The following is a 25,976-nucleotide window of genomic DNA, read 5'->3' on the forward strand; positions in this document are numbered from 1 at the left end:
AATTCAGTGTTGATGAATGCAAAGTAATGCACATTGGAAAGCATAATCCCAACTATACATACAAAAAGATCTAATCTAAATTAGCTGTTACCACTCAACAAAGAGATTTTGGAATCACTGTGGATAATTCTCTGAAAACATGAACTCAGTGGGCAGCAGCAGTCAAAAAAGCAACACAATGCTCAGAACTATTAGGAAAGGGGTAGACAATAAGACAGAAAACATCTCAGTGCCACTATATAAATCTCTGGTACACCCACACTTGAATACTGAGTGCAGTTCTGGTCACCTCATCTCAAAAAAACATATATTAGAATTGGAAAAAGTACAGAAAAGGTCAACAAAAATGATTAGAGGTATGGAATAGCTTTCATACAAGGAGGGTTTAAAAAGACAGACTGTTCAGCTTGGAAAAGAGACAACTTGGGGGGTGGGAGAGGGGTGCGATACAATAGAGGTCTATAAACTAATGACTGGGATGGAGAAAGTGAATAAGGGAGTGTTATTTCCCCCCTTCACATAACACAAGGAACAGGAGTCACCCAATTAAATTAATAGGCAGCAGTTAAAAGAAACAAAAGGAAGTATTTCTCACACAAAGCACAGTCAACATGTGGAACTCATTGCCAGGGTTGTGAAGACCAAAACTATAATGGGGTTCAAAAAAGAATTAGATAAGTTCATGGAGGATAGGTCCATCAATGGCTATTAGTCAAGATGGTCAGGGATTCAACCCCATGCACTGGGTGTCCCTAAACTTCCGAATGCCAGAAGCTGGGACTGGACAATGGGGGATGGATCACTCACTAATTGCCCTACTGTTTTTTCCCACTGAAGCATCTGGCATAGGCAAGGATGAAGGTAACTTAAAGGACTTACCAGTACTCCGAAGTCCTTAGGAAGGGGGTGGGGCCTCAACCAGAAGAGGTCTGGCCTCTACCGAAACAGGCAGGGCCTTTAAATCCCTGGGTGCTTTAAATCAGGATTTAAAGGGCCCGGGGCTGGGGCTGACCTGGGGCTGTAGTATCAGCAGCTGGGAGCCCCGGGCCCTTTAAATCACCCCCAGATTGGCAGCTGGGAGCCCCAGTGTTGATTTAAAGGGCCCGGGGCTCCAGCTGCTGCTACTGCAGTGGAGCCCCAGGCCCTTTAACTCACCATTAGAGGGGGCCTCGGCCTCTGGCAGAGCTTTACAGGGTCCAGGGCTCCACTGCAGTAGCAGCATCTGGGAGCCCCTGGCCCTTTAAATCACCGCCAGAGCCCAGCTGCCACTACCCCAGGGCTCCAGCAGCGGGGCTCAGGTGGTGATTTAAAGGGCCCCAGAGGCTAACGGCAGTGGGAGCCCCAAGCCTTTTAAATCGCCACCCGAGCAGCGCTGCCAGAGCCCTGGGGTAGCAGCAGCAGCAGCCGGGGGCTTGGGCAGTGATTTAAAGGGCCAGGGGCTCTGGCTGCCGCTACCACCCCAGGCCCTTTATATCGTCCCTGGAGCCCTACTGCTGGAGCCCTGGGGTAGCAGCGGCAATGCTCCGGTGGCAAGTTAAAGGGCCCGGGGCTGTAGTGGCGGCCAAGACCCTGACCCTTTAAATCGTCGCCTGAGTCCCGACGCCACTACCCCAGGGCTCCAGCAGGCTCTGGGGATGATTTAAAGGGCCTAGGGTGGTAGTAGCTACTGGAGCCCTGGACTGTTTAAATCGTCCCCAGAGCCCTGCTGCTGGAGCCCTGGGGAGGCGGTGGCGGGGCTCCGGCTGCTATTTTAAGGGCTGGGGCAGTAGCGGCTGCCGCAGCCTCAAACCTTTTAAATAGCCACCCGAGCCCTGCCACCACTACCCCAGGGCTCCAGCAGGCTCCGGGGACAATTTAAAAGGTCTGAGCAGTAGTGGCTGCTGGAGCCCTGGACTGTTTAAATCGTCCCCAGAGCCCTGCTGCCGGAGCCCTGGGGAGGCGGCGGTGGGGCTCCAGCAGCTATTTTAAGGGCTGGGGCAGTATCTGCTGCCGCAGCCCCAGATCCTTTAAATAGCCACTGGAGCCCCGCCGCTGCTGCTCCAGGGCTCTGGGGATGATTTAAAGGGCCCAGGGAAGTAGCTGCAGCAGGCGCCCCGGACCCTTTAAATCACCACCCAAGCTCCCGCTTCCCCAGGGCTCTGGTAGCATGGCTCTGGCAGCAGTTTAAAGGGCCCAGGGCTCCAGGTGCTGTTGGGAGCCCAGGCCCTTTACATTGCCACCAGGTGAAGCCAATCCGCCTCGGTACAGTGCACTGGCTCTTGCTGGTACGCCGTATCGGGGCATACTGGCTTACTTTCACCTCTGGGCATTGGCCACTGCCGGAAAACAGGATACCGGGCTAGATGTACCATTGGTCTGACTCTCTATGGCCATTCTAATGTTCTAATAAGCAGGAAAGTATGATCAATTATAAAATATGTTCCACAGAAGTGAAAAGAAATAAATTGACTCATATATTCAAAATGTTTCTATAATACTAGTGAAATCTATGCACACAATGAATTTGAATGGGTACCATTTAGCAGGTACACAAATCATCTAATATCTCAGAAGAGTATCACTGTGAATACTGGGACGATAGCTTGTTTTATGCTCCATGTGTTTGTTTTGTTGCCCAACCAGCAAGTCAAACAAGTTTCAGTGCATCATCGCAGACTTGTATTAACTCTCATGATGCTGTATCTGAACTATTCTATGTTCAACTTAATAAAGCAAAATTTGAGACAGAATCAGTGCAATCAGTATCAAGGAACAATTCATATGCAGACAAATCTTTGACTGCATGATGAAAATTCACCACACTGATATTAAGAAGAAAAGCTACACACAAAAGCTTTAATAAAGATCATGCAGCAGATAATGTATTATCAAAGCTTAAAGACCAAATAAATATATGACTTTCATGCCTAAGCCTCTTACCTGCCTTTATTGTCAATGATAATGAAGACCATATTTAAAGAACAAATGTAAGATGGAAAAGACAAAGGAAGGAACTAAAGAAGAATGCTAAAAAAAAACAAAAATCCCCATTTTCATATGCATGTTTTTGTAGATTTAATCTTCTACAGCTATTTGCGTTTTATTGTCATAAACCTACTGATTCTTTGTAATACTTGATTTAAGTTAGGAAAAAAAGTTTGTATTTTAAGATTTGTACATTTATCTAGCTAGTATGGTGAAAGAAAGAGGAATTCATAAATGATGGTTTACACATGCAGCCAACCTCACTAACAGCCTGAAGTCACTGGGAGTCTTTCCATATGGTCATTGGATTGGACATATGCGCTGCTGCAAACTCAAGATTCTATATTGAATCTCGACATTTCCTGAGTTTCTAAAAAACTCAGCACCAAGACTTACATAAATATGTGAGATTCTTTAAAAAAAGAGAGAAAATAAGTTTCTAACCCTCATGGTTACAAAGAGAAGCTTGAAAATGTGACCCTACAACAACACATTTCAAATATCAAATGCCAGAAGGCAAATTAACCGCATTTTTATTTTTAAAATCTCATGATTTTTTAAACCAACCTCTTGATTTTGGGGGGCCTGACTAAAGATTTTTGAACACAGGGTTGGCAGTACTACATATATTCATCATAATGAAGACTATCTTTCTGTAGGTTTGTTTTATCACCTCTCACCAAGAATCCTCATGCTTCTTATTTTAACCTCGAGATTCTATTATAATAATAAAATAATAATACTCACGTGGATAATCTTTTGGATGCGTCTTCTCTGACCAGTTTCCGTAAAAAGTTAGCCTGTATTTAGCAGTTCCACAGGCACAACAGTCTAAGATTGGTTTATCAGTCACCCCCTCAAAGGTTGAGTCTAAAAAAACAGCAGTTATTGAAAATGTTCAGTTGCAGTTCAACAGATGACAGCAAAACTCCAATTATAAATATGAGTATCGCAACATAACTCATAGTATTTTATTATTTTGAGTTACAATTAGCTATTGGCCAAAACTGAAACCTTGATATTTCAAAGTGGGGTTAGTGATTTGGCTTCATATCTCTGGATCTGAACCCGCCACTATGGTTTTGGTTCCACTTCAGGTCCAAAACTGGACAGGTTTTCTATTTTCTGGTTTTTATTTCAATTTGGATCAAAATTTTATAAGAACAGCTGCTCTCTGATTTAGATTTAATACTGATCCTCAGGCCCAACCCTAAATATAATCCAGATCTGAAGCCAAACAACATGTCATCATCTTAACTCTAGTTAAAATACAACTCTGTTTCTTTAGTGAATTAATATGAAGCCAACAGTAACAAATGATCATATCTATCAGCCTTTAAAAGAGATTAAGGAAGATCAGACTGTATTTGGCCCTTGTGTGAGTGAACACGGGAAGGGAGAGTACTGGATGCCTTGTACAGGAAGCAGAGTATAAAAGCAGACCTTTTAATCTCTCTGAAAGCATGGCCAGTGACCACATACCCCTCCAGGAGTATTAGGAGGCAATGTGTCTGCTTGTGGTATAATGCCTTCTCTGCTGGACCGTGCAGCTCCAAACTTTTCCCTAGCACCCAATGCAGCCCTGTGCCTTCAGGTCACAAGTGAATATTATCAAAGCACAAAACTCACTTACAGGCCCAATATGCCTTTTCCTATCTAAGGCTATAACTAGATTAGGAAGATAGGTTCTGTTTAAAAATGTGTTAGCTGAAATCTTTTAACTAACACATTTTGAACACTTTTGTAGACAAGGTTTAACACCTTTAAAAATGTGTTAGCTGGTCATGATCAACCCTAGATTCCCATCCACATGGTTGACCATGACCAGCTAACATGTTTTAAATATGACTTGTCTTGTCTACACTAGTGTTTAAAAACATGTTAGTTACAATGTTTAGCTAATACATTTTAAACACAACCTATTTTCCTAGTATACACATGATGCAAATTTACTTCCTATTCCCAATTTCATATTCTTGCTTTTCTACTGTCCTCTCTCTTCTCAGGAACATGAACAGCTGCCTCAGTTTCATTTATTTTGCTTGCTTGCAATGGTCTTATTCAACATACTCACCACTCTTAATGTTAAGGGTTATTTTTAATGAGTGTAATGTGCATTCTTGAATGTATAAAACAGAATAATATAATGGAATGTGAGAATTCTGGCTAGCATCAAGGATGCTACATTTATTAAATTCAGTTAAGCATCTTAGCACACATTCAGTTTCGTAAAAATGAAGGACATTATAGTCAGGGCCAGATTAAACCAATCCAGGGCCTTAACTTCAAGCCCAAAAATCAAATGGTCATCTCCTTAACTTCTCCTAAACTAGACACAGCCAAAGTGGTTTCCAAACCGGTGGGGAGAAGGGGATAGAGGTAGTATCATCTTACAACAATTATCTCTGCATTTCTGTACAAAGAAATTATCATTCATTTCCATGAGGTGTGAGTAATAAGCCCCCTCCTCGAGTTTGAATCACCTCAAATTAAACCTCTGTTTAAAGGCAGCTTGACCTAACCTCTCTCATAACATTTAAAATTGAATCCTACATCCCACTACTTGCCAAGCAAACTGAATTTAGGAGCTACTTGCCCGATTTCTTTCCCCTAGTTCTACATATTTATTAAGCACTGATCCTGGGATTTTCAAAAGCACCTGATGGATTTAGGCACACAAATCCCCTTGACTTCCAAGTGTCTTAGCTGCTTTTGAAAATCTTCCCCTAAGAGAGTCTGCACTGTCATGAAGACAGTACTTGCCTTGAGGAGTTAACACCAAGACAAACATAAGACAAGACAATAGGATAACTAAAGGAATGGAGTTATCTAAGACATTGTCTCTTTATAAATCAGACCACGTTAGAGAGGAATAACACTGGTCTACAATTTTTGAGAAGTCGTCTGCTTCAGAGATAAAATGTGATATTTATTATGTATTTTGATGTGCTGAATTCAAATATGACAATTAAAACAACTGATTGGCTACTGTTTCTAAGATAATTAAGTTTTTACATTTTATGTCTATGTATATTGTGTAGATAGTAGAGTTTTAATCATAAATTGTAAACCTAGGTCTTTTCATGTGTTTATGGTTGCTTTACATGATAATATTTCACCTGTCCTGTTTATGTAACACTTTAAAAATCAGCAAAAGGGTTATATAAATAACATTTATTATGAAAGAAAAGGCAAAAAAAACTATTCTGTACATAGTTTAGTCCTATTCAGTGTCTACTCGGTGCTTCTTGGCTTGCCTCTTGTATTCATTAAATGGAGCATCTCTTGTCACTATCCAGCAATAGTCTGCAAGCATTGATGGGCTCCATTTGCCCTGATAGCCTGCCAGGAGATTCCACTGCTGTAGTCTGGAGCCCAACAGCTCTGCCTTACTCTTGCGTAGTTCCAAATCCCTGACAAGGTCATTCAGTTCACCTTGTGTTATGAGGTGTGGTTCCGAGGAGGAGGATGGGAGAAAATGTGGGTCCTGTGACATTGATGGATCAGGACCAGAAGTTTCATCCTCTTCCTCTTCCTCATCTGACTCAAGTGAGAATGATTCTGGTGCATCAGGAACCGGCAGTCCTTCTCCGTGGGGTTCTGGGCGTATAGCTGATGGAATGTTCGGATAATGCACAGTCCACTTTTTCTTCTTTGACACACCTTTCCCAACTGGAGGCACCATGCAGAAGTAACAATTGCTGGGATGATCTGTTGGCTCTCTCCAAATCATTGGCACTGCAAAAGGCATAGATTTCCTTTTCCTGTTCAACCACTGGCGAAGATTTGTTGCACAAGTGTTGCAACATATGTGTGGGGCCCACCTCTTATCCTGATCTCCAATTTTGCAGCCGAAATCAAGGTGATAGGCTTTCTTAACCATTAGTGGTTATACTGCACTTTTGTGATGCAAAAGTCATTTCACCACAAACCTAGCAGAAGTTATCTGCACTGTTCACACAAGTACGAGGCATCTCTGCTCACTTTGGCTAAACAGAAATGTGTCCCTTTGCAAAATCAAACACTGACAAATAAGAGAGCACCACACTGTATGATTTCTAGAGCTGATATAGGGCAATTTGTTCAGCAGAGTGATGTAAGCTTCGTTATGATTGCATCATCCATGACTTCTAGGAATAACATGATGCAATTCATATCATGTATGACGCAATACCACCTTCAGATTGCATCATTCATTGTTTTGCCTCAAAAGCAAGTACTGTCCAAACCCAGTTATAGATTTATTCATAGATCCAGTCAAAGATGTATTTTAGTCATTTCTGGTTTAAATTGAGATCCCTTCCCTTTATAACTCACTTATCCTCCGCCATTCCCAAGTCAAGGGTCGTATATACTGACCCAATAGCATATCTTGAAAACTAGAGCCAATCAACAATTTTAAGCATCATTTTCATTCTCAATGATCCAGAATTAGTAAAGTTGGACTACATTTATTTCAGAAGCATTTTGGCTGTAGAGCAGTGTAATCACTTCATGTAGAAACATAGATATAATAATTGTAAGACAACTCCAGCTCTATCTCCACCTCCCTATCATCTTGGAAACAGCTGCAGTATGCAGAGTTCAGGGAACGATGAGGGCTTGGCTCTTATTTATAAACACAGAGACTTGCATAAATGAGTGCAATTTAATGTGAAGTGTGGAAGTCATTGCCTGGTGATTGGGAGGGTGTGCCCTACCTTTAGGTCCACATGGAAGAAATGCAAGGGTGGAAGTGGGGAAAGGATATGAAAGTAGTATGAAGGTGCTGAGATGGTGAGAAAACCTCATCAGACTGCAGATACCAAATCTATACCAGGACAGAGTTATGCAGAACATCAAAATTGAGGCGTAGCAGTTTAAACTTGACACAAGAAGCAGCCGATGGAATATTTCAAAGAGGGCCAAGGGAGGACCTGGTTCATCTTACCTTGTTCACATAGTTTCTTGGTAAGAGAGCCCTCATCTTGAAAATAAATAATTCGCTTCTGCACAATACTGGCCCTGTTGAAGAGAGAAATACAGCTACAATGAAACATATCTGTTCCTTAAAAGGAAGAAGCGGATGAACGTTGAAGCAGGGAATGGACAGTATAGGTCATTCTTAGAATGTTTTGTAAAAACTGCTATATTAGAAGATATCCCTCTCTAAAAGTCTGTCTACAGTCAGGTGTAGCTCAAAGTCTGTATACACTCTTTTTTCCCCATGACAGCCACATTTTAAGAACTGTATTATATTAAAATTGTTTCCTCTGTGATGAGTAATATTTGCTATCTAAACTAGTACTGCCCCCCCCATACATACACACCTACAGTGCTATAGACAGAGATACAGATGGAGAGATGTATATTTTTATTTCAAGTTGCATTTGATTATGATTACATACAGCAGAAACTTGAAATAATTTAATGCCTTAAGAAAAGGTGATCAGTCATATTGTACGGAATCTGCTCTTTTGAAGTGTATGATATTCAACTGTCACAAATTCAGAAAAATAACACCTCTAAAAACAAGCAGCTGTTTATAAGAAATTACTTGGCGTTCTGAGGAGATAAATGTTTCTGATACACAGCAGCAATTTAATGCAGATATAGTGTGCTATTATCACACAGAACTAACATCATACTAAATTCCTCCAAAGGGCAACTCAACCTTAAAAAAAAAAACAATTTTAAAACTCATAAAACACGAAATATTTCATTAACTCTCATAGTCAAAACAAAATGTGGGTTTGCAAGCCTCAATCTGTCTTGAGATTTTGAGCCTGAATGAGATAGAGAGAAACTACTTGGGGAAAGACCATAATTCTATCTTTTATTGTGCTGTTACTATATAGTTGTACCATAGGTCCCTCCCTCGGGGTCCGATCTGAAACACTTCATTTTTAATTTGACCTTTTAAAATGTTAATTCGTATGTACAACTTTTGGTTTTAAAAAACCCTAAACATTCTGCTTCTAAGGACTCCAAGGAGACAGCACCAGGTCTTTGTCTTTTGTGAGTTTGCTGCATTAGCAGGGCTCACGTGGTCAGAGGGCAAAGCTTGCCGTGACCCTCACAGCTCTGGCCACTGGGGAGCTATGTATGTTTTTAGATGACAGCATACAAATTTAGAGGGTTTTCTCTCATTTATTTTCTTTCTATTCATGCGGTTTTATCTTGACTTCCTCCTCTGTTACATAAATCTTCAAATAAATATACAATAAATCAGGCAGAAGGTGCAAATATTTTAAACATTATTAGTAATAATTTTTATTTCCAGAATGTTCTAAATCCTATTGTTGAGCAGCTCTGAAAAAGTATATTGAAATATGGGCAACTCCCTCTCTTTAAAAACAGAATGCTGAACAGTTGCCATCAGACTGAGACATGTTGCTAAAGTGCTCTGTACAAGTTATAATTGGATTTCTTTTCTTTTTAGCCCACATAATTATGTGAATTTAAATTCACACAAGCCCTGTGTCCTTTCCAAAGTAAAAACTTACAGGTTTTAGTCAAATTAAAGGAAATGTGAGAAACCATTCCTCAGTTTGGAATTACTTTGTATTTCCTTTGTTTACACATAAGAGAACATCACCCACTTTCAGACTTATTACCAGCATGTTGGTATAATTTATTTAACACTTCTGCTCTTACCAAAGTATAATGCAAAGAAAAACGGTTAACAAGAATTAATTTTCATGGCAAATGAAGGCCATATTAGTTAAAACTGCATGGGTCTGAGCCCACTCTCACCTCAATTTTACATTTACTCCACTGACTTCCATGGATTTATTCTTGATTTACCAAATGAGAGGTGAATCTGGCTGCATATGGTTAAAGCTGCTGTTAATGTAAAAGATGTGAACTTGTGCTAACATCCTATTCCAGACACATCACTAGAATAAAATGTAATTGATTGTGCTTCCTTTGCCAGAATGCAAGAGGTGAGATGGGTGGAGAGTGGCAATATATAAAGGAAATATTTCATTTCACACTAAAATGCTCAAGAGAATGGTGATGTTCATAGACCAGGAGAGGCTTCAGAAAGGTGGAGCTTGCCCTAAATGTTAACATGGTTGGCAACATGTACAAGCACCTGTGGGAAGGGACAATCCAAGAAAACCAACCAAGAAAGGTTAAAAAAAGCAGTGTGAAGCAAGGACCGGCACAAGATCCCCTCCTGCATAGAATCAGAGGATGCATGTCCAGCATTTAGGAGAGCAGCTTGTGGACATCACCTATAGGAATGGAGACTATCCACAAGAGGGGTAGATATAAGTGTAAGCGGGGGAATGGTCCCACTATCGTGGGGAACTTTCCTGGCTTCTGCACGACCTCGATGAAATGGCTAGCAAGAGGATCTGAGTCCTCGCTCCCACTTCCTTTACCCAGAGGTCCCCCTGCCCTCGAGGGCTCCCTTTCCACTCTTCTGTCTGGCAGAGTCCTCATAACCCCAACAAGGCTGGGCCCAGGATTCCTGGGGGGCTCAACCCCAAATCCTGCTGTGGTAACCTAGGACAGGGGCTAGGGTGTCCCCACTCTGGTGTGCTCTCTCTGCACTGGGCACCTCCATGACCCACTGACCATTTCATAAAATTAAAACAAATACAAGTTGTTTAATTAACAACTAATTTTAAAAAAGAATAAGGAACAATGGAAAAAGTTAAAGGAAAACACATCACCCTGCTCTGTGGCAGGGAACATTACAAACAGTGTCTCTGGACACCAGGGAACTTCACAGTATGTTCCTTGTAGGTCCCGATGTCTCCTTCTCAGGCCCTGGCTGTGCTGCACTGGACACTTGCAATGGCGGTGGCCACACACCTCCAGGCTTTGGGTGGTGGGACCCTTCTTTCCAACATCAGCTCCCCACCAGGTTAAGATCCTCCTCCCAGTCTGGCCTGCAAGGACCCTTGGCTAGGGATGTCTTTCTGTGCTGGGCCCTTTGCCCAAAGTCCCCCCTTGGCTGGCCCCAGTTGCTCACCACACCTGCCTCTGTGGCTGCAGCTCTGCTCCCAGCACAGGATCTTCTCTCTCCCTGGGCTGCTTCTGCAACTCTGCTCCCAACTTTGACCTCCTTCCTGAGCTACTTTTCTGGCCCCGCTGGATCTGGCACAGCTCTGCTCCCCAGCTCGGCTTGGGCCCCTGCTTTCTCCTTAGCTCAGCCCCACTTTGTCTGACCCAGGCAATTCCAGCTCACACAGAGGACAGAATCCCCCTGGCCTCCTGACTTCCTGATTAGCCTGCCCACCCTGTTAATCAGGCTCAGAGGCTGAGGCTGACCTGGAGCATTGGCCTCTCCCCATTCTTTTAGTACTGGGAGCTAGCCAACCAAAACACCCCCACTGAATGTTAGTAAGGGTGCAATAGTCCCCTTACATAAGCAGAGAGTAAATCATGAGAATTGGTTTCAGGTTAAATAAACCTAGGACATATTAATGGCAGGACTGTCTTGGGCTGAATCAGATGGAGTTAGCAGGCACTAACCAAATATATCCATGACAGAGAACAAAAATTTGCTGCAACATCACACTATGGTGACAGTAGTTCCACTGATCAAGAAAAAAAAACAAAGGGGAAAAAAAATCTTTCTAGTAATAGCAAATGCCCAGCAGACAATAGCATGCTTAAGAAAAGGGTAGATTATCATCCTTGCTTGAATTTTTCCTAAATTACCAAAAGGACTTTTTGGAACAAGATGCTACAATGCAGAAGAGGTTCTCTTCTCTCCGAGAGAGACTCAGTGAAACATTAAATGTCCTTAAAGAACCATCCATCAATAGAATAAAACCAGCTAATAGTCACTTAGGATGATTAGTAAAATTCAGAATAACCATCCTCTAAGCTGCAATCATGGGCATAATTAGGGCCTCATGTGTTTACAAGATATTTTTATTCCTTGTACACAGTAGAGTGGCAAAGAACATGTTAATGACTAGGTTTCTCTTTTCAAAGGTGTGTGTGTGTGTGTGTGTGTGTGTGTGTGTGTGTGAAAGTTTCTTCTAGCATTTAAAAAAAAAATACAACACAACATCGCCTAAGTGTGGAGGAAGGATTCACCAAACCTGCAGCAGAGGCAAATACTTAAGGATATTACATTTTGGAAAAGTTATCAGACTGTTTTTTTTCTTTTTGAACACTCTTAAAGTTTAAATTTTTTGTTTTGCCTCAGCGTTGGCTCTGATGAGCATGAAATACCAGAGAAACAGTTCACTTCCTTTTCCTCACAGCTTTGTGAGTCATTATGTCTTCAGCTGTGTTTAAAATTATATACGGAGCTGATCATCTTCTCATTGAAGTCAATCGGAGTTTTGCCATTGTCATCAGCTGGAACAGGATCTGCAGATTATACACAGTGGTACATGCATACCGTAGATATGCATACATTGATACGAATCCACACAGACAGGAGAGGCTATTTTATTCAGTGAATTTAATAATGGTTTTATTTGCTGTCTGGTTTAATAATCAGCATTCTAGGTCACGAACTGATTTGCTAACCAAACAGGAGCTGGTCCTTGTGTTTGTCTGCTTCAAAGGGTTTGAAATTATGCTGACTCAGCTCCAAGACCTCTGCCTCCGACCAAAGAAAGGTTTTTGCACAGGGTTTTGATGCTGCTATTTCAGGGGAGCTGTAAGCCCAAAATTCAAAGGCTAGGTTTCTCAGAGAAGCAAGAGTGAGACACACAGGCCCTTAAACACCTCTGTGGGATATCTGCACTCTGAGCCCAAGCACATAAGAATAAGAGGCATTGTACACCTTATTCACCCCCTTTCTGCCCCGGAATAGGTGGATGGGGAGAGCTGAATACTGAGCAAAGCCTTCACTCTGCCCCTCCAATGTGCCAGCTAGCAAAACTGACCCAGCTATGGGGATTATTGTAATTTGGAACAGAAACAGATTACTCTGCCCCTGAACTGAGGAGGAAGCAGCAATGGAATTTGCTTCAGAAAGTTGTCTGAGTTGCATTCACTCCCAAGACTACCCCGGATTGATGTAAAAGCTTTTGCACTAATTTTAAAGGCATAATCTAGCCCAGTGGCTCTCTACCTTTCCAGACTATTGTACCCCTTTCAGGAGTCTGATTTGTCGTGTGTACGCACCCCCAAGTTTCACCTCACTTGGGAATGACTTGCTTATAAAATCGAACATAAAAACAGAAAAATGTCACAGCACATTACAACTGAAAAATTGCTTATTTTCTCATTTTTACCATGCAATTATAAAATAAATCAATTGGAATATAAATATTGTACTGACCAGGGCCAGCTCTACCATTTTTGCCGTCCCAAGCAAAAAAAAAAATGCTGCCCAAACTGCAGAAGCAAAAAAAACCACAAAAAAAACCCGAACCACTCAGACTGTGCCACCTCAAGAATGGACAGAATGCTGCCCCTTAGCATGTGCCGCCCCAGGCACGTGCTTCCTCCGCTGGTGCCTGGAGCCGGCCCGGGTACTGACAATACAGTGTATAGTATACACAGCAGTATAAACAAGTCATTGTCTGTATGAAATTTTGGTTTGTATGACTTTCCTAGTGCTTTTTATGTAGCCTGTAATAAAACTAGGCAAACATCTAGATGAGTTGATGTACCCCCCTGCAAGACCTCTGCATACCCTTGGGTGATCAGATGTCCTGATTTTTTAGGGACAGTCCCAATTTTGGGGTCTTTTTCTTATATAGGCTCCCATTACCCCCCACCCCATCCTGATTTTTCACATTTGCTATCTGCTTACCCTAGCATACCCCCCGGGGTACACATACCCCGGGTTGAGAACCACTGATCTAACCTATATATTTTTAAACAAACACATTTCCTTACCTTATTAAAATGAAAAAAACCCTGTTTTTATGATGTTTGTTTGCGTTTTGCAGTTCTTTCATCTCACCAATGAAAACTAGTAAAGATCAGGTACATAGGGCTGAAGCTTCTGGGTTAGGAAATATGGCACAAGGATGCCTATTTACTTAAAAACAGCTATGTCATAGTCAGTGTTCTGTCCAGCTGCATGCCATACTTGCAGCATGTAGGGGCTGGAACCTGCCCCAAAAGAATACCCCTGGCATAAGAAATTTCCTAAGCAGCACAGAGTTGCTGCAATGGCTGTATGCTGTCCTTCCACACAGCACCCAGTGCAGAGGCATGCTGGGGATGACAGACAGCATGTGGCTTGAATGCTCTTGTTATTATCAGCTAATGCAAAAAGCCCTAACATGCTGTTACAAGCTAATACAACTCAGAGCAACCCTGAAGATGCTCTAAATTGCAAAAGGAGCGTTAATATGGCAGGTGCAACTGTTTCCACGAGAGATGTTTTAAGAAAAAACTCTAAAAGATCGTCTTGTTCTTTTTGTCAGACCACACCCAACCAATTTATGCTTTTGTTCCTAAATCACTAGTCACTTCTGGAAACTTAGGCCAAAGCCCACAATTCAATAAACAGCTTGACATTTTAATAAAACATATGGTACACATTTTCAAAGCATTACTCAGTGTCATGGACAAAAATTACACTTAACCAAAATAAAACTATTTTGCATAATTCCCTATTCATTACCTGAACCATACTCACGTGCTGAACATTTCCTTCTCTGAGTAACAAAACAGTTTGCCTCCTGATTCCTGGTAGGTGGAAATGAGGACAATAAATGTTTCACATTCGAATGGAATATATAGAAAATAAACTTCCACACTTTTTCTTTATGTGAAATGGCCTGGCTTGCCACTCTAAGAGCTATAATTGAAACAATTTGCAGTTTGGGATAACCTTTTTGATTCAAGTATGTAGAAGCAGAACTATTAGTGCCACTCAGTAGTATTGTAAGAGCGTGGGAAACCTGCCTAGTAAGCAAAATCAGCATTTGAAAGCTTGTGAGATTTGAAAGGACTTAGATAGCTTAAATGAAAATTAAAAAGTGGTTAAATAAGAGAGACCAAACCCCAACCAGATATCAAGAAATCATGATACATTACTGGATTATGGATGAGAGGCTTTTTTTGTTTTTTATTATTTATGAGTTAAACTTTTTTTACTACATCACAATTTGTCCCTTCAACTGTTTCCTTCTCATGTTTTTTTTTTAATTTTATCGCATTTTTGGAATTCCTTTGCCAGCTTCCAACATACCCAAAGAAAATATATTTAACTGGGCTGTTGATGAGAAGATAGTAGCTCCCTGCCCTTCCCCTTTTATATATAGTTTCTGAATGTTCAATTTTTAGTGCAAAAGCCCCATTTATACCAGTTTAGAAACTGAATTGGAGAACCATATATTTGCCAATTGTTCTATTTTTGCTGGGAAAGTCCTGATTTTTGTTGGTAGTGATGGTCAGGTTTTTTTTTAAATATAGTATGTAATTTAGGGTAACTACAGTGCTGGCTATGCAGTGCTATATATAAATATTACATTGAAATTATGTTAAAAGAAGGTTACAATAGCAAAGCCAAGCACTTAGAAGTTAGGAAATGACATAATATCCTGGAGGTTTACCAAAAATCTATTTATATCTTGAGGCCCCGAATTAGAGATTTTTATTTCAAATAAGCTAAAATTCACCAGTATGCACACAAAGCCACCTGTTTCAGATGCTGGCACCTGTGGAGTTGTGTTCAATCTCACTATAGACACAATTCCATCTTCATCAGAGTCTACCAGAGTTTGATTATCCAGCATTGACAGAGATTCACTGCTATTAGAAACATGCTTAAAAACATTTTTCTTCTGATGTCTAGCCTCGGCTAAGACATAGATTTTAAAAATGGTGCTGACACAGGTTGTGCCAACCAGGCATACTTTTACTTACTTTACATAGAATCTTGTTTAAGTCGAGTTTCACTGTTTCCCTAGCTTAGTTTTTAGGCTAGTGCAGACAAAACACTGTCATCTCTTTGGTAGCCTACTATCAGACACAAAACAACAAAAGTCTCCACAATAACAATAAAATTAATAAAGTGTTTTTTTCTTCTGTTTCATTCTGAGAAAAGTGTTAAGCACTCCAGACCAATGTCAGGAGACACAACCAAGCAAAATTCTGCATCAAGATCAAAGAATTGTAAGTAACTTTCATGGATTTTGCTGGACTTTCACCAGTCTTTTGTTGTCTGATTTTGTGCCAAGCCATGCCATCATATGCACGAGCGTGATTCCCACGACTTCAAGATAGGATCTGGCCTATCGTATATAATACAACAAGAAACATCTCAGGAAAATGTTATTAAATATGCTGCAACGTTATATTTGTCCTGTGCTCAGAAAATCTCTCTGTTCTTTGCCTGAATTGTCACAGATATAAATATTAAATCTAAAACCTTCAGGATAAAAACCCATGATGAAGAGATTTTTTCTGACATTTCATGCTTTTCTTCTCAAGAAAAAAAAGGATAAAAGTAAGAAAGATTGGCTAGACCTCTTGAGTAAGCTTCCAGCCCTTTCACACCTAACTCTTTTGAGCACTGCATCCAGCTGAATTATTTTCCCTGTCCAGTATTCCACACAGTAGGCACTAGGCTGTAACCCATACTGTGGAGAAGAGGCATAAAGTGTTGGATAGTGTTGGCTGGAGGACAGTGTAGTGTCATTGCTTAAAATACTGTCTCCCTACATGAGACAGGAACAGCCAAACTTACTGGCAACTGAGCAGTAAGGACCTTGCCATATTAATGATGCCAGAACTGCAGAGGTTTTTCTCATGATACTACCCTGGGACTAAACTGTGACAAGCCCTTAAGCAAGTTCACAGAGAGAACACTAGCTCCTGGATCCAGAAAGCGATTTAGATGGTACAACTGCTAGCACCACAATGCCTACCTTTTAGGCACCTTGAAAATAACTGGAATCCACAAAGCCTGGGTTAGATGCCTAGGTTCCCCATACAATCCATCAGGAGAGAGAGAGAGATGCCGCACAATGAGATCCACATGGTGGCAAGCCATGTCAGCTAGCCAAAGGGAGAAACCAATGAGGAGTGCAGCCTAAGCCCCACCTCTATCACTGAGATTGGCGCCTATTTCTATTTGTGGTCCACAACTGGGAACCCCTCTCCTGGAGTCAGGTGCCTTAGGCACCTAAGCTGTTTCTTGCCAGAACAGCTTAGGCATCGGTGTACCAGATTGGGCCCAACAGGCAAATCAGGTGGGAATATACCAAGTCAAGGATTGTCCTGGCATTTGTGCAAGAGATAGGCTTCAGGGCGCCTACCTGGACAGCAGTGCACATGCCCAGACTCAGAAATTTAGGGCTCTAGGGGACTTCTACTGCAAAATGTAGGTGCCAAGTGAGTTTAGGCACCTACAGCGTTAGGCGGTAGTTGAGTGGGGGTTTTGTGGAGCACAATAGGGCCTAAAGCTGGGATTTAGGTACTTAAGTCCCTTTGTGGGTCTGGGTCTAGGAGCTTTAATGCCAATTACATGATTCATACAATAAGCTGGCACAGTTGCAATCCTTGTGTATGAGGCCACAAAGGTTGTTTCCCTCAGTGTGGTTCTAGGGGATGGCAATGATGCAGAGTCAGGGTCAGGGCCCCATCCTCACCCTCAGATGAGCATGGGAACACCAGGCTGCTCAGTGAGAAGAAATACCTTAAAGAGCCCAACCTCTTCCAATGCCTCATACCGGCTGCTCCTCACTGCCCTTATTCAGGTCAATTATTAATTGCCACAGTTGGACCCCTGCTGATTAGCCCACCACACTGCAGCATTGCTAATTACCCATCTCTCCAGCAGTGTACTCAGTTCTCTCTACTGCATTCCCAGGGCTCAGCAGTGGCACCATTTTCTCCCTTCATAAGATTCTTGTAGACCAGTGGTTCCCAAACTGGGGTTTGTGAACCTTTGGGGGTTCACCAAATGTTACAGGGGGTTCTTGGGAAAAAATTCCCTCATGGTGGACATAGCTCTGCATAGGGACCCCGGGCAGCATGGGGCCAGCAGCCCAGAGCCTTGGGGACTTCCAAGAGCTAAGCAGATCAAAGCAAGCAGATCTATCACACTGAGGAGATTTAAACTTCAAGACTCCTTATAAGAAATGGAAAGGGAGGTGGATATTTTTTGCTGTTTTTAAAATTAAATAGGCTGCTAGTGTTGTCTTTAAATTATTATGAAGAACAAATTTAAGCTTTGTTGTAATGTGCATTGTTGCTCAAGACCTGAGTGCTTGTGTAGGAGGAACTCTTTGAGTTGGCTTCTTAAATACCTTCATGCTGTTTCACATCTGATACTCCTTGATGAAACACAGAAGACAGAGGAGCCAGTACGGGGGGGCGACGAGGGTCATGTGCTGCCCCCGCATCGGCACACTCCTCAGCAGGTCCCTCTTCTTTTTTTTCCATGGCTCCCGCAGGCCCCTTCCCTTTTCTGGAGGTGCATCCTCAGGCCCTAGGGTGTGCAGGGGCTTTGCCTTCGCACTTTTTTTTTTCCCTACAGGAGCCTCTGATATGAGCCTTGTCTTATAATAAGATTAATCAAGAGTGATATAAGCAACAAAAGTGAGATCTTGGAAGAGTTGCCATTTTCATAATATAATAAAAATACTGTATGTCATAAACAGATAGCTAAGGGTTAATGTCTCTTTCACCTGAAGCACCTGACCAGAGGACCAATCAGGAAACCGGATTTTTTCAACTTTGGGTGGAGGGAATTTTGTGTCTGAGGTCTTTGTCTGTCTGCCTGCTTTCTCTGAGCTTTGGAGAAGTAGTTTCTGCTTTCTAATCTTCTGTTTTTAAGTGTAAGGACAAAGAGATCAGATAGTAAGTTATATGGTTTCTTTTCTTTGGTATTTGCATAAATATAAGTGCTGGAGTGCTTTGATTTGTATTCTTTTTGAATAAGGCTGTTTATTCATATTTCTTTTAAGCAATTAACCCTGTATTTTGTCACCTTAATACAGAGAGACCATTTGTATGTATTTTTCTTTCTTTTTTATATAAAGCTTTCTTTTTAAAACCTGTTAAAGTTTTCTTTACTGGGAAATTTCAGGGAAATTGAGTCTGTACTCACCAGGGAATTGGTGGGAGGAAGAAATCAGGGGGAGAACTGTGTGTGTTGGATTTGCTAGCCTGATTTTGCATTCCCTCTGGGTGAAGAGGAAAGTGCTTTTGTTTCCAGGACTGGGAACGGAGAGGGGGAGTCACTCTGCTTGGATTCACAGAGCTTGTGTCTGTGTATCTCTCCAGGAGCACCTGGAGGGGGGAAGGGAAAAAGGATTATTTCCCTTTGTTGTGAGACTCAAGGGATTTGGGTCTTGGGGGTCCCCAGAGAAGGTTTTTCAGGGGAACCAGAGTGCCCCAAAACACTCTAATTTTTTGGGTGGTGGCAGCAAGTACCAGGTCCAAGCTGGTAACTAAGCTTGGAGGTTTTCATGCTAACCCCCATATTTTGGATGCTAAGGTCCAAATCTGGGACTAAAGGTATGATATGAGTGGCAGCGGTTACGGGATAGACAAAATCCAGAAGCCAGTAGGAATATTATTTTTTTCTCTTCTCTGCTAAGGGCTTTTTAGCAGAGAGAAACAGTTTGGGTTTAAAAGAGATTTTTTTTTCTGCTCTCTCTGACAGTTTGTGGCTTGCATAATAAGCAAGAGACCATTAAGCTGTGACAAAGAATCTTTTGTGACAATAGCTCTCCCATTGAGAGTCATTACCAGCACTATATACATGCAAATAAAGTGGTTTTTCAGGTTTACTTAACATTGAAGATTAGCTAAAGGCACTGTTGCTAGGCAGACTCTAGAAGGCAACAGAGCCTGCAGTGCAGAAGATAAACACCGGAGGGCACCCCAACCCAAGAAAACAGGAACCATGACTTCTCAGGCAAAAATTGAGGCCGAAGGGCAATTCAAAGAAGCTGAACACAGGCGACAACTGGAAATAAAACAAAAAGAAATGGAGATGAAAGAAAGAGAAGAACAAATCAAACAGGCAGCACACAAAAGAAAACTAGAAGAAGAAGAGTTGGCCCACCGAAGGAAACAAGCAGAAGAAGAGGCGGCCCACCGCCGAGACATGGAAAAACAACAAAAAGAAATGAAAAAACAACAAAAAGAAAATGAAGAGAAGGAAAAACAGAGAAAACATGAACTGGACTTGGCGCAAGCTGGGCTGCATGTGCCAGCCAATCCTAACAACCCTTCGCCAATTATGGTTCCACATCACAGAAAATTTCCCACCTACAAGGCAGGTGATGACACTGAGGCCTTCTTGGAAAATTTTGAAAGAGCCTGTCTTGGGTACAGCATCCCCGAAGACCAGTACATGGTAGAATTGAGGTCACAGCTCAGTGGACCTTTAGCAGAGGTGGCAGCTGAAATGCCTAAGCAGCAAATGAATGACTATAAACTTTTTCAAACCAAGGCCAGATACAGAATGGGGATAACCCCAGATCATGCCCGTCGGCACTTCAGAACCCAAAAGTGGAAACCAGATGTGCCATTTCCCAAACATGCCTACTATGTTGCAAAAAATTATGAGGCCTGGATATCAGGACACAATGTTAAAACCTTGGAAGAACTGCACCTCCTCATACAAATGGAGCAGTTCTTGGATGGTGTTCCTAAAGACATCACACGGTACATACAAGATGGAAAACCCAAAGATCTCGCTGAGGCGGGGGAAATTGGAGCCAGATGGATGGAAGTGGCAGAAAGCAAGAAAGCTACTGTCAAGGGGAACGATTACCCCAGGGGGCACACCGACCATAAACCCTACAACCAAGGACAGCCAAAGACCCCGCATACCACCCAAGTAAAGCCACAGACACCCTACTCTTCCACCTCACCAGTCTCCAGTAACTCACCTTGGCCCAGTGACCCATCAGATGGAAGATGCTTTAAGTGTAATGAACTGGGACATATCAAGGCCAACTGTCCAAAGAACACCATGCGAGTGCAATTCATTACACCACCATCACACCAAAGATCTCCAGGCCCAGATGCCTCTCAAATACCCTTGGAGCAAAGGGAAAATTTGAGAATGGGCGGAAAGAAGGTTAGTGCGTGGAGAGACACGGGGGCACAAGTGTCAGCTATCCACCAATCCTTCGTTGACCCCAAATTCATCAACCCAAAGGCCAAAGTTACAATTTACCCCTTCATGTCACAAGCTGTAGACTTGCCTACAGCTCAACTGCCTGTCCAGTACAAAGGCTGGTCAGGAATGTGGACTTTTGCAGTCTATGACAATTATCCCATCCCCATGCTACTGGGAGAAGACTTGGCCAACCAGGTGAAGCGGGCCAAGCGAGTGGGAATGGTTACATGTGGCCAAACCAGGCAAGCTTCCAGACATCAGGCAGGCTGGACTAACTGTTAAGGCCAAAAAGTGTCAAATAGGCCAAAACAGAGTGACTTACCTGGGGCACCAGGTGGGTCGAGGAACCATAAACCCCCTACAGGCCAAGGTGGATGCTATCCAAAAGTGGCCTGTCCCAAGGTCAAAGAAACAGGTCCAATCCTTCTTAGGCTTGGCCAGATACTACAGGCGATTTGTACCACACTACAGCCAAATTGCTGCCCCACTGACCGACCTGACCAAAAAGACCCAGCCAAATGCAGTTAAGTGGACTGATGAGTGTCAAGAGGCCTTTACCCAACTTAAGGCAACGCTCATGTCTGACCCTGTACTCAGGGCCCCGGACTTTGACAAGCCATTCCTAGTAACCACGGATGCATCTGAGCGTGGTATAGGAGCAGTGCTCATGCAGGAAGCAACAGATCACAACTTCCATCCTGTCGTGTTTCTCAGCAAGAAACTGTCTGAGAGGGAAAGTCACTGGTCAGCCAGTGAAAAGGAATGCTATGCCATTGTGTACGCCCTGGAAAGCTACGCCCATATGTTTGGGGACGGCGGTTCCAACTACAAACTGACCATGCTGCACTAAAGTGGCTTCATACTGCCAAGGGGAACAACAAGAAACTTCTTCGTTGGAGTTTAGCTCTCCAAGATTTTGATTTTGAAATTCAACACATCACAGGAGCTTCTAACAAAGTAGCTGATGCTCTCTCCCGTAAGAGTTTCCCAGAATTCAGTAGTTAAAAAGTGTTCTTAAAATGTAGAAGTCTGTTAGTTATATACTTAGTAGTATATGTAAAGGTGCATGTGTTGTAGTAATCTGTTTATTTTAAAGTTCTAGAAGGAAATCGCCGCCAGTGAGCTTCCCCACTGTCTGCAATTTGGGGGGCGTGTCATAAACAGATAGCTAAGGGTTAATGTCTCTTTCACCTGAAGCACCTGACCAGAGGACCAATCAGGAAACCGGATTTTTTCAACTTTGGGTGGAGGGAATTTTGTGTCTGAGGTCTTTGTCTGTCTGCCTGCTTTCTCTGAGCTTTGGAGAAGCAGTTTCTGCTTTCTAATCTTTTGTTTTTAAGTGTAAGGACAAAGAGATCAGATAGTAAGTTATATGGTTTCTTTTCTTTGGTATTTGCATAAATATAAGTGCTGGAGTGCTTTGATTTGTATTCTTTTTGAATAAGGCTGTTTATTCATATTTCTTTTAAGCAATTAACCCTGTATTTTGTCACCTTAATACAGAGAGACCATTTGTATGTATTTTTCTTTCTTTTTTATATAAAGCTTTCTTTTTAAAACCTGTTAAAGTTTTCTTTACTGGGAAATTTCAGGGAAATTGAGTCTGTACTCACCAGGGAATTGGTGGGAGGAAGAAATCAGGGGGAGATCTGTGTGTGTTGGATTTGCTAGCCTGATTTTGCATTCCCTCTGGGTGAAGAGGAAAGTGCTTTTGTTTCCAGGACTGGGAACGGAGAGGGGGAGTCACTCTGTTTGGATTCACAGAGCTTGTGTCTGTGTATCTCTCCAGGACCACCTGGAGGGGGGGAAGGGAAAAAGGATTATTTCCCTTTGTTGTGAGACTCAAGGGATTTGGGTCTTGGGGGTCCCCAGGGAAGGTTTTTCAGGGGAACCAGAGTGCCCCAAAACACTCTAATTTTTTGGGTGGTGGCAGCAAGTACCAGGTCCAAGCTGGTAACTAAGCTTGGAGGTTTTCATGCTAACCCCCATATTTTGGATGCTAAGGTCCAAATCTGGGACTAAAGTTATGACACTGTAATAACTAATAATTAATAAATACTGTGCAATAAGCATGTCATAAAAACAAATTTTATATTTCCAAGATCACTGCTTTTATAATTTATGTTGAGGTAAGAGAGAAAATCCCTGGAAATATTCATTTTTAGGATGGGGTTCATGAGACTTGACATTTTAGTGAAAGGGGTTTGCGAGTTGTTAAAGTTTAGGAACCACTGTTGTAGACTAATGGAAATAGGACTCTTCATACATTCCCTAGCCTCCCATTCCAGGCTATGAAAAGGAAATTCATTTCATTTGCTATGGCAGTTATGTTGTAAAATTGAGCTTACTAGAGCCAGTGTCCAGTTAATGGAGCATATAAACAAAAATCTAAGCAAACATTCTAATCGTTAGTGTATTTACTGGACTTTGGAAAGAGTGGAATGAGCAGAAATAATTATAAAAATACTAGAATGGCTGTGTTATTTTCCAGCTATCTTTTCTGGAGGAGAGCATTCTGTAGAAATACAGTGGAACTTTGTTTCACAGCAGGGATTGCTGGCTCCACAGATAAAAAAAAATTACACAAGAGCCACGTGTTATTGATGTTCATGTCCCTGATTAGTGAGAAAGTAGTTGCAAAGGTCTGATTGGAAGTAATTTATCTGATATTTTCAAAGGTCAGAAAGATTTTCAAACCTTTATAGTACCACTTGCCTTCAGGTAAACCATATTACACTGTGTGATAAAGCCAAATTAGGACCCACTGATTTGAATTGGCATTAAAATGATTCATAGTACTTACTGGTCCTGCTTGATGGAGATTTTGCTTTTAAGGAAGGGCTTGACTACACTCCTGTTATGGATATGATGTAGTTATCTAGATAGATCCCTTGTTATGCTTGAGGTGAGGGAGAACCCTGAATCCACTGCAACAGAATGTGGCGCCACCGCCACAAAGAGGAATGCTATTTCCAAAGTGTAGCTGAGCAACACCACAGCGGCTTTGAAGAGCTACTACCATAGGGAGATGAACCTCCTGCATGTTGGCTATTTCAAGAGCTGCCACCAGCAGTGGAGACTACAGGCTGCTGCACATTTGAAGAGCTGCTTCCAGCCTGGCAGAAGAGAGAATTGGTACTGAGGGACAATGTAAAGAGAGAAGCAAGAATTGGGGTTGGCAAAGGGGAATGGGATCAAAATCTGTAAAACTCTTTCTCTCCTCCTCAAAATTGTCTTTCTGGATGGTCCATATGTGGGAAGGAGGTTTATTCAAACTGTGCTTGGGGGCTAATCAACAGATCACTATGACTATGGGTCAAGTATAATGATCAAACATTGTTGCTGAAATTAATCCACATAACAAGATTCCACTTCATTAGAGAGAGTTCCTTTTCCACTGAGCCATTAGTACTATATCATATAGCAGGTCCTTAGAAAAAACTTTATTGCCAAGTATAAAATAAATAAATAGCTGGTATATTTTCACAAGCCCCTCCTCTTACAGTTTACTATATATTTCTTATAAAAGGTTTGTAGAAGAGGACAAAATAGTGGACGGCATTTTTAGTTCACATGGTATTTTGGCTGGAGTTGAGAGTTCAGTTGGCAAAGATGAACATGAATATTTTCCGTAAAGATTTTCTTGCCTTTTAAATCAGTATTTATACAGCTATGCAGGTTTAAAAAACAGAAAAGAACAAGAGGGTAGAGGCTTTCCCTAGAAGATTCTGCTACATCATATATTAATGAAATGTTATCATAGTGCATGTAACAAAGGCTATACAATACGTTTATATTACTTTAAAACTGTGAATGAAACATCCTCTTTTATATGGCCAGAAATTGGATTTTAGGGGATATAAGGCTGGTGATTCTACAGAAAATAGAAAAAGTAGGAATGTTTTTATGGATTTTATGTGAATGAGTGGTGGGAATAAAGGCCTGAGAACTGAGACCATCACCCACTACACTATCACCCACGACAGTTATGCTCCGTTGGAACAATACAACTATCAGCCATAAGGGCCAGACACAATAGGGGCACAACACCTTCTCGGTAGCTGGCTCACATTGTGAAACTCATTCCTAGAGCACATCACAATGACTATGAATCTCACTGTTTTCAGAACAAATTACAGAACTCATCTATTTGACAATTAGCACTGTCCCCTCCCAAAACAAATATATGGAAGAAAGGGAGAGAGAAAAAACATACTTTTAAAAATGAAAGTTGAGAAACAAACATGCCAGGCCCTCAATTATCATGGTGATGAGAATGGTATGAAAATTTAGGCCTATCTGGCTTTTCATACTGACTAAGCTACTGACTTAGAACTTAAGAATGGCCATACTAGGTCAGACCAATGGTCCACCTAGACCAGTATCCTGTCTTCTGACAATGGCAGGTGAAATATGCTTCAGAGGGAGTGAACAGACAATTCGCTGAGTAATCCACCTCTGTTGTCCAGTCCCAACTTCTGGAGTCCCTCACCATCTCAGCTAATAGCCATTGAAGGACCTATTCTCCATGAACTTATCTTATTTTTTTTTAGCCCAGTTATACTTATGGCCTTCACAATATACCATTAGTGAGTTCTACATACTGACTTTGTGTTGCATGAAGAAGTACTTACATTTCTTTAAAGTCTGCTGCCTATTAATTTCATTGGGTGACCCCTGGTTCTTGCATTTTATGAAGAGGTAAATAACACTTCCTTACTCAATTTCTCTACACCATTCATTATTTTATAGATCTCTGTCATATGCCCCCTTAGTTGTCTCTTTTCTAAGCTGAACAATCTGAGTCTTTTAAAACTCTCCTCATATAGAAGCTGTTCCATATCCCTAACATTTTTGTTGCCCTTCTTTACACTTTTTCTAGTTCTAATATATGTTTTGAGATGGGGCTAACAGAACTCCATGCAGTATGCCAGGTGTGGGCATACCATGCATTTATATAGTGGCATTATAATATTTTTTGTCTTATTATCTATCCTTTTCCTAA

At 41.7% G+C, this 25,976-nt stretch overlaps 1 protein-coding gene across 1 annotated transcript in view; it reads right to left on the reverse strand.

Moving 5' to 3' along the window:
* Positions 1–25,976, reverse strand: part of SPON1 (spondin 1) — a 353,533-nt gene that overhangs the window by 251,956 nt on the left and 75,601 nt on the right. The window contains exons 4-5 of the mRNA XM_050955987.1: positions 7,895–7,968; positions 3,712–3,834 (exon numbers count right to left, since the gene is read on the reverse strand). Of these exons, the coding sequence (XP_050811944.1) occupies positions 3,712–3,834; positions 7,895–7,968 (197 nt within the window). The remainder of the gene's footprint in view (positions 1–3,711; positions 3,835–7,894; positions 7,969–25,976) is intronic.

The sequence above is a fragment of the Gopherus flavomarginatus genome, chromosome 5, assembly GCF_025201925.1.
Source record: "Gopherus flavomarginatus isolate rGopFla2 chromosome 5, rGopFla2.mat.asm, whole genome shotgun sequence".
In the NCBI taxonomy this organism is placed as follows: Eukaryota; Metazoa; Chordata; order Testudines; family Testudinidae; genus Gopherus; species Gopherus flavomarginatus.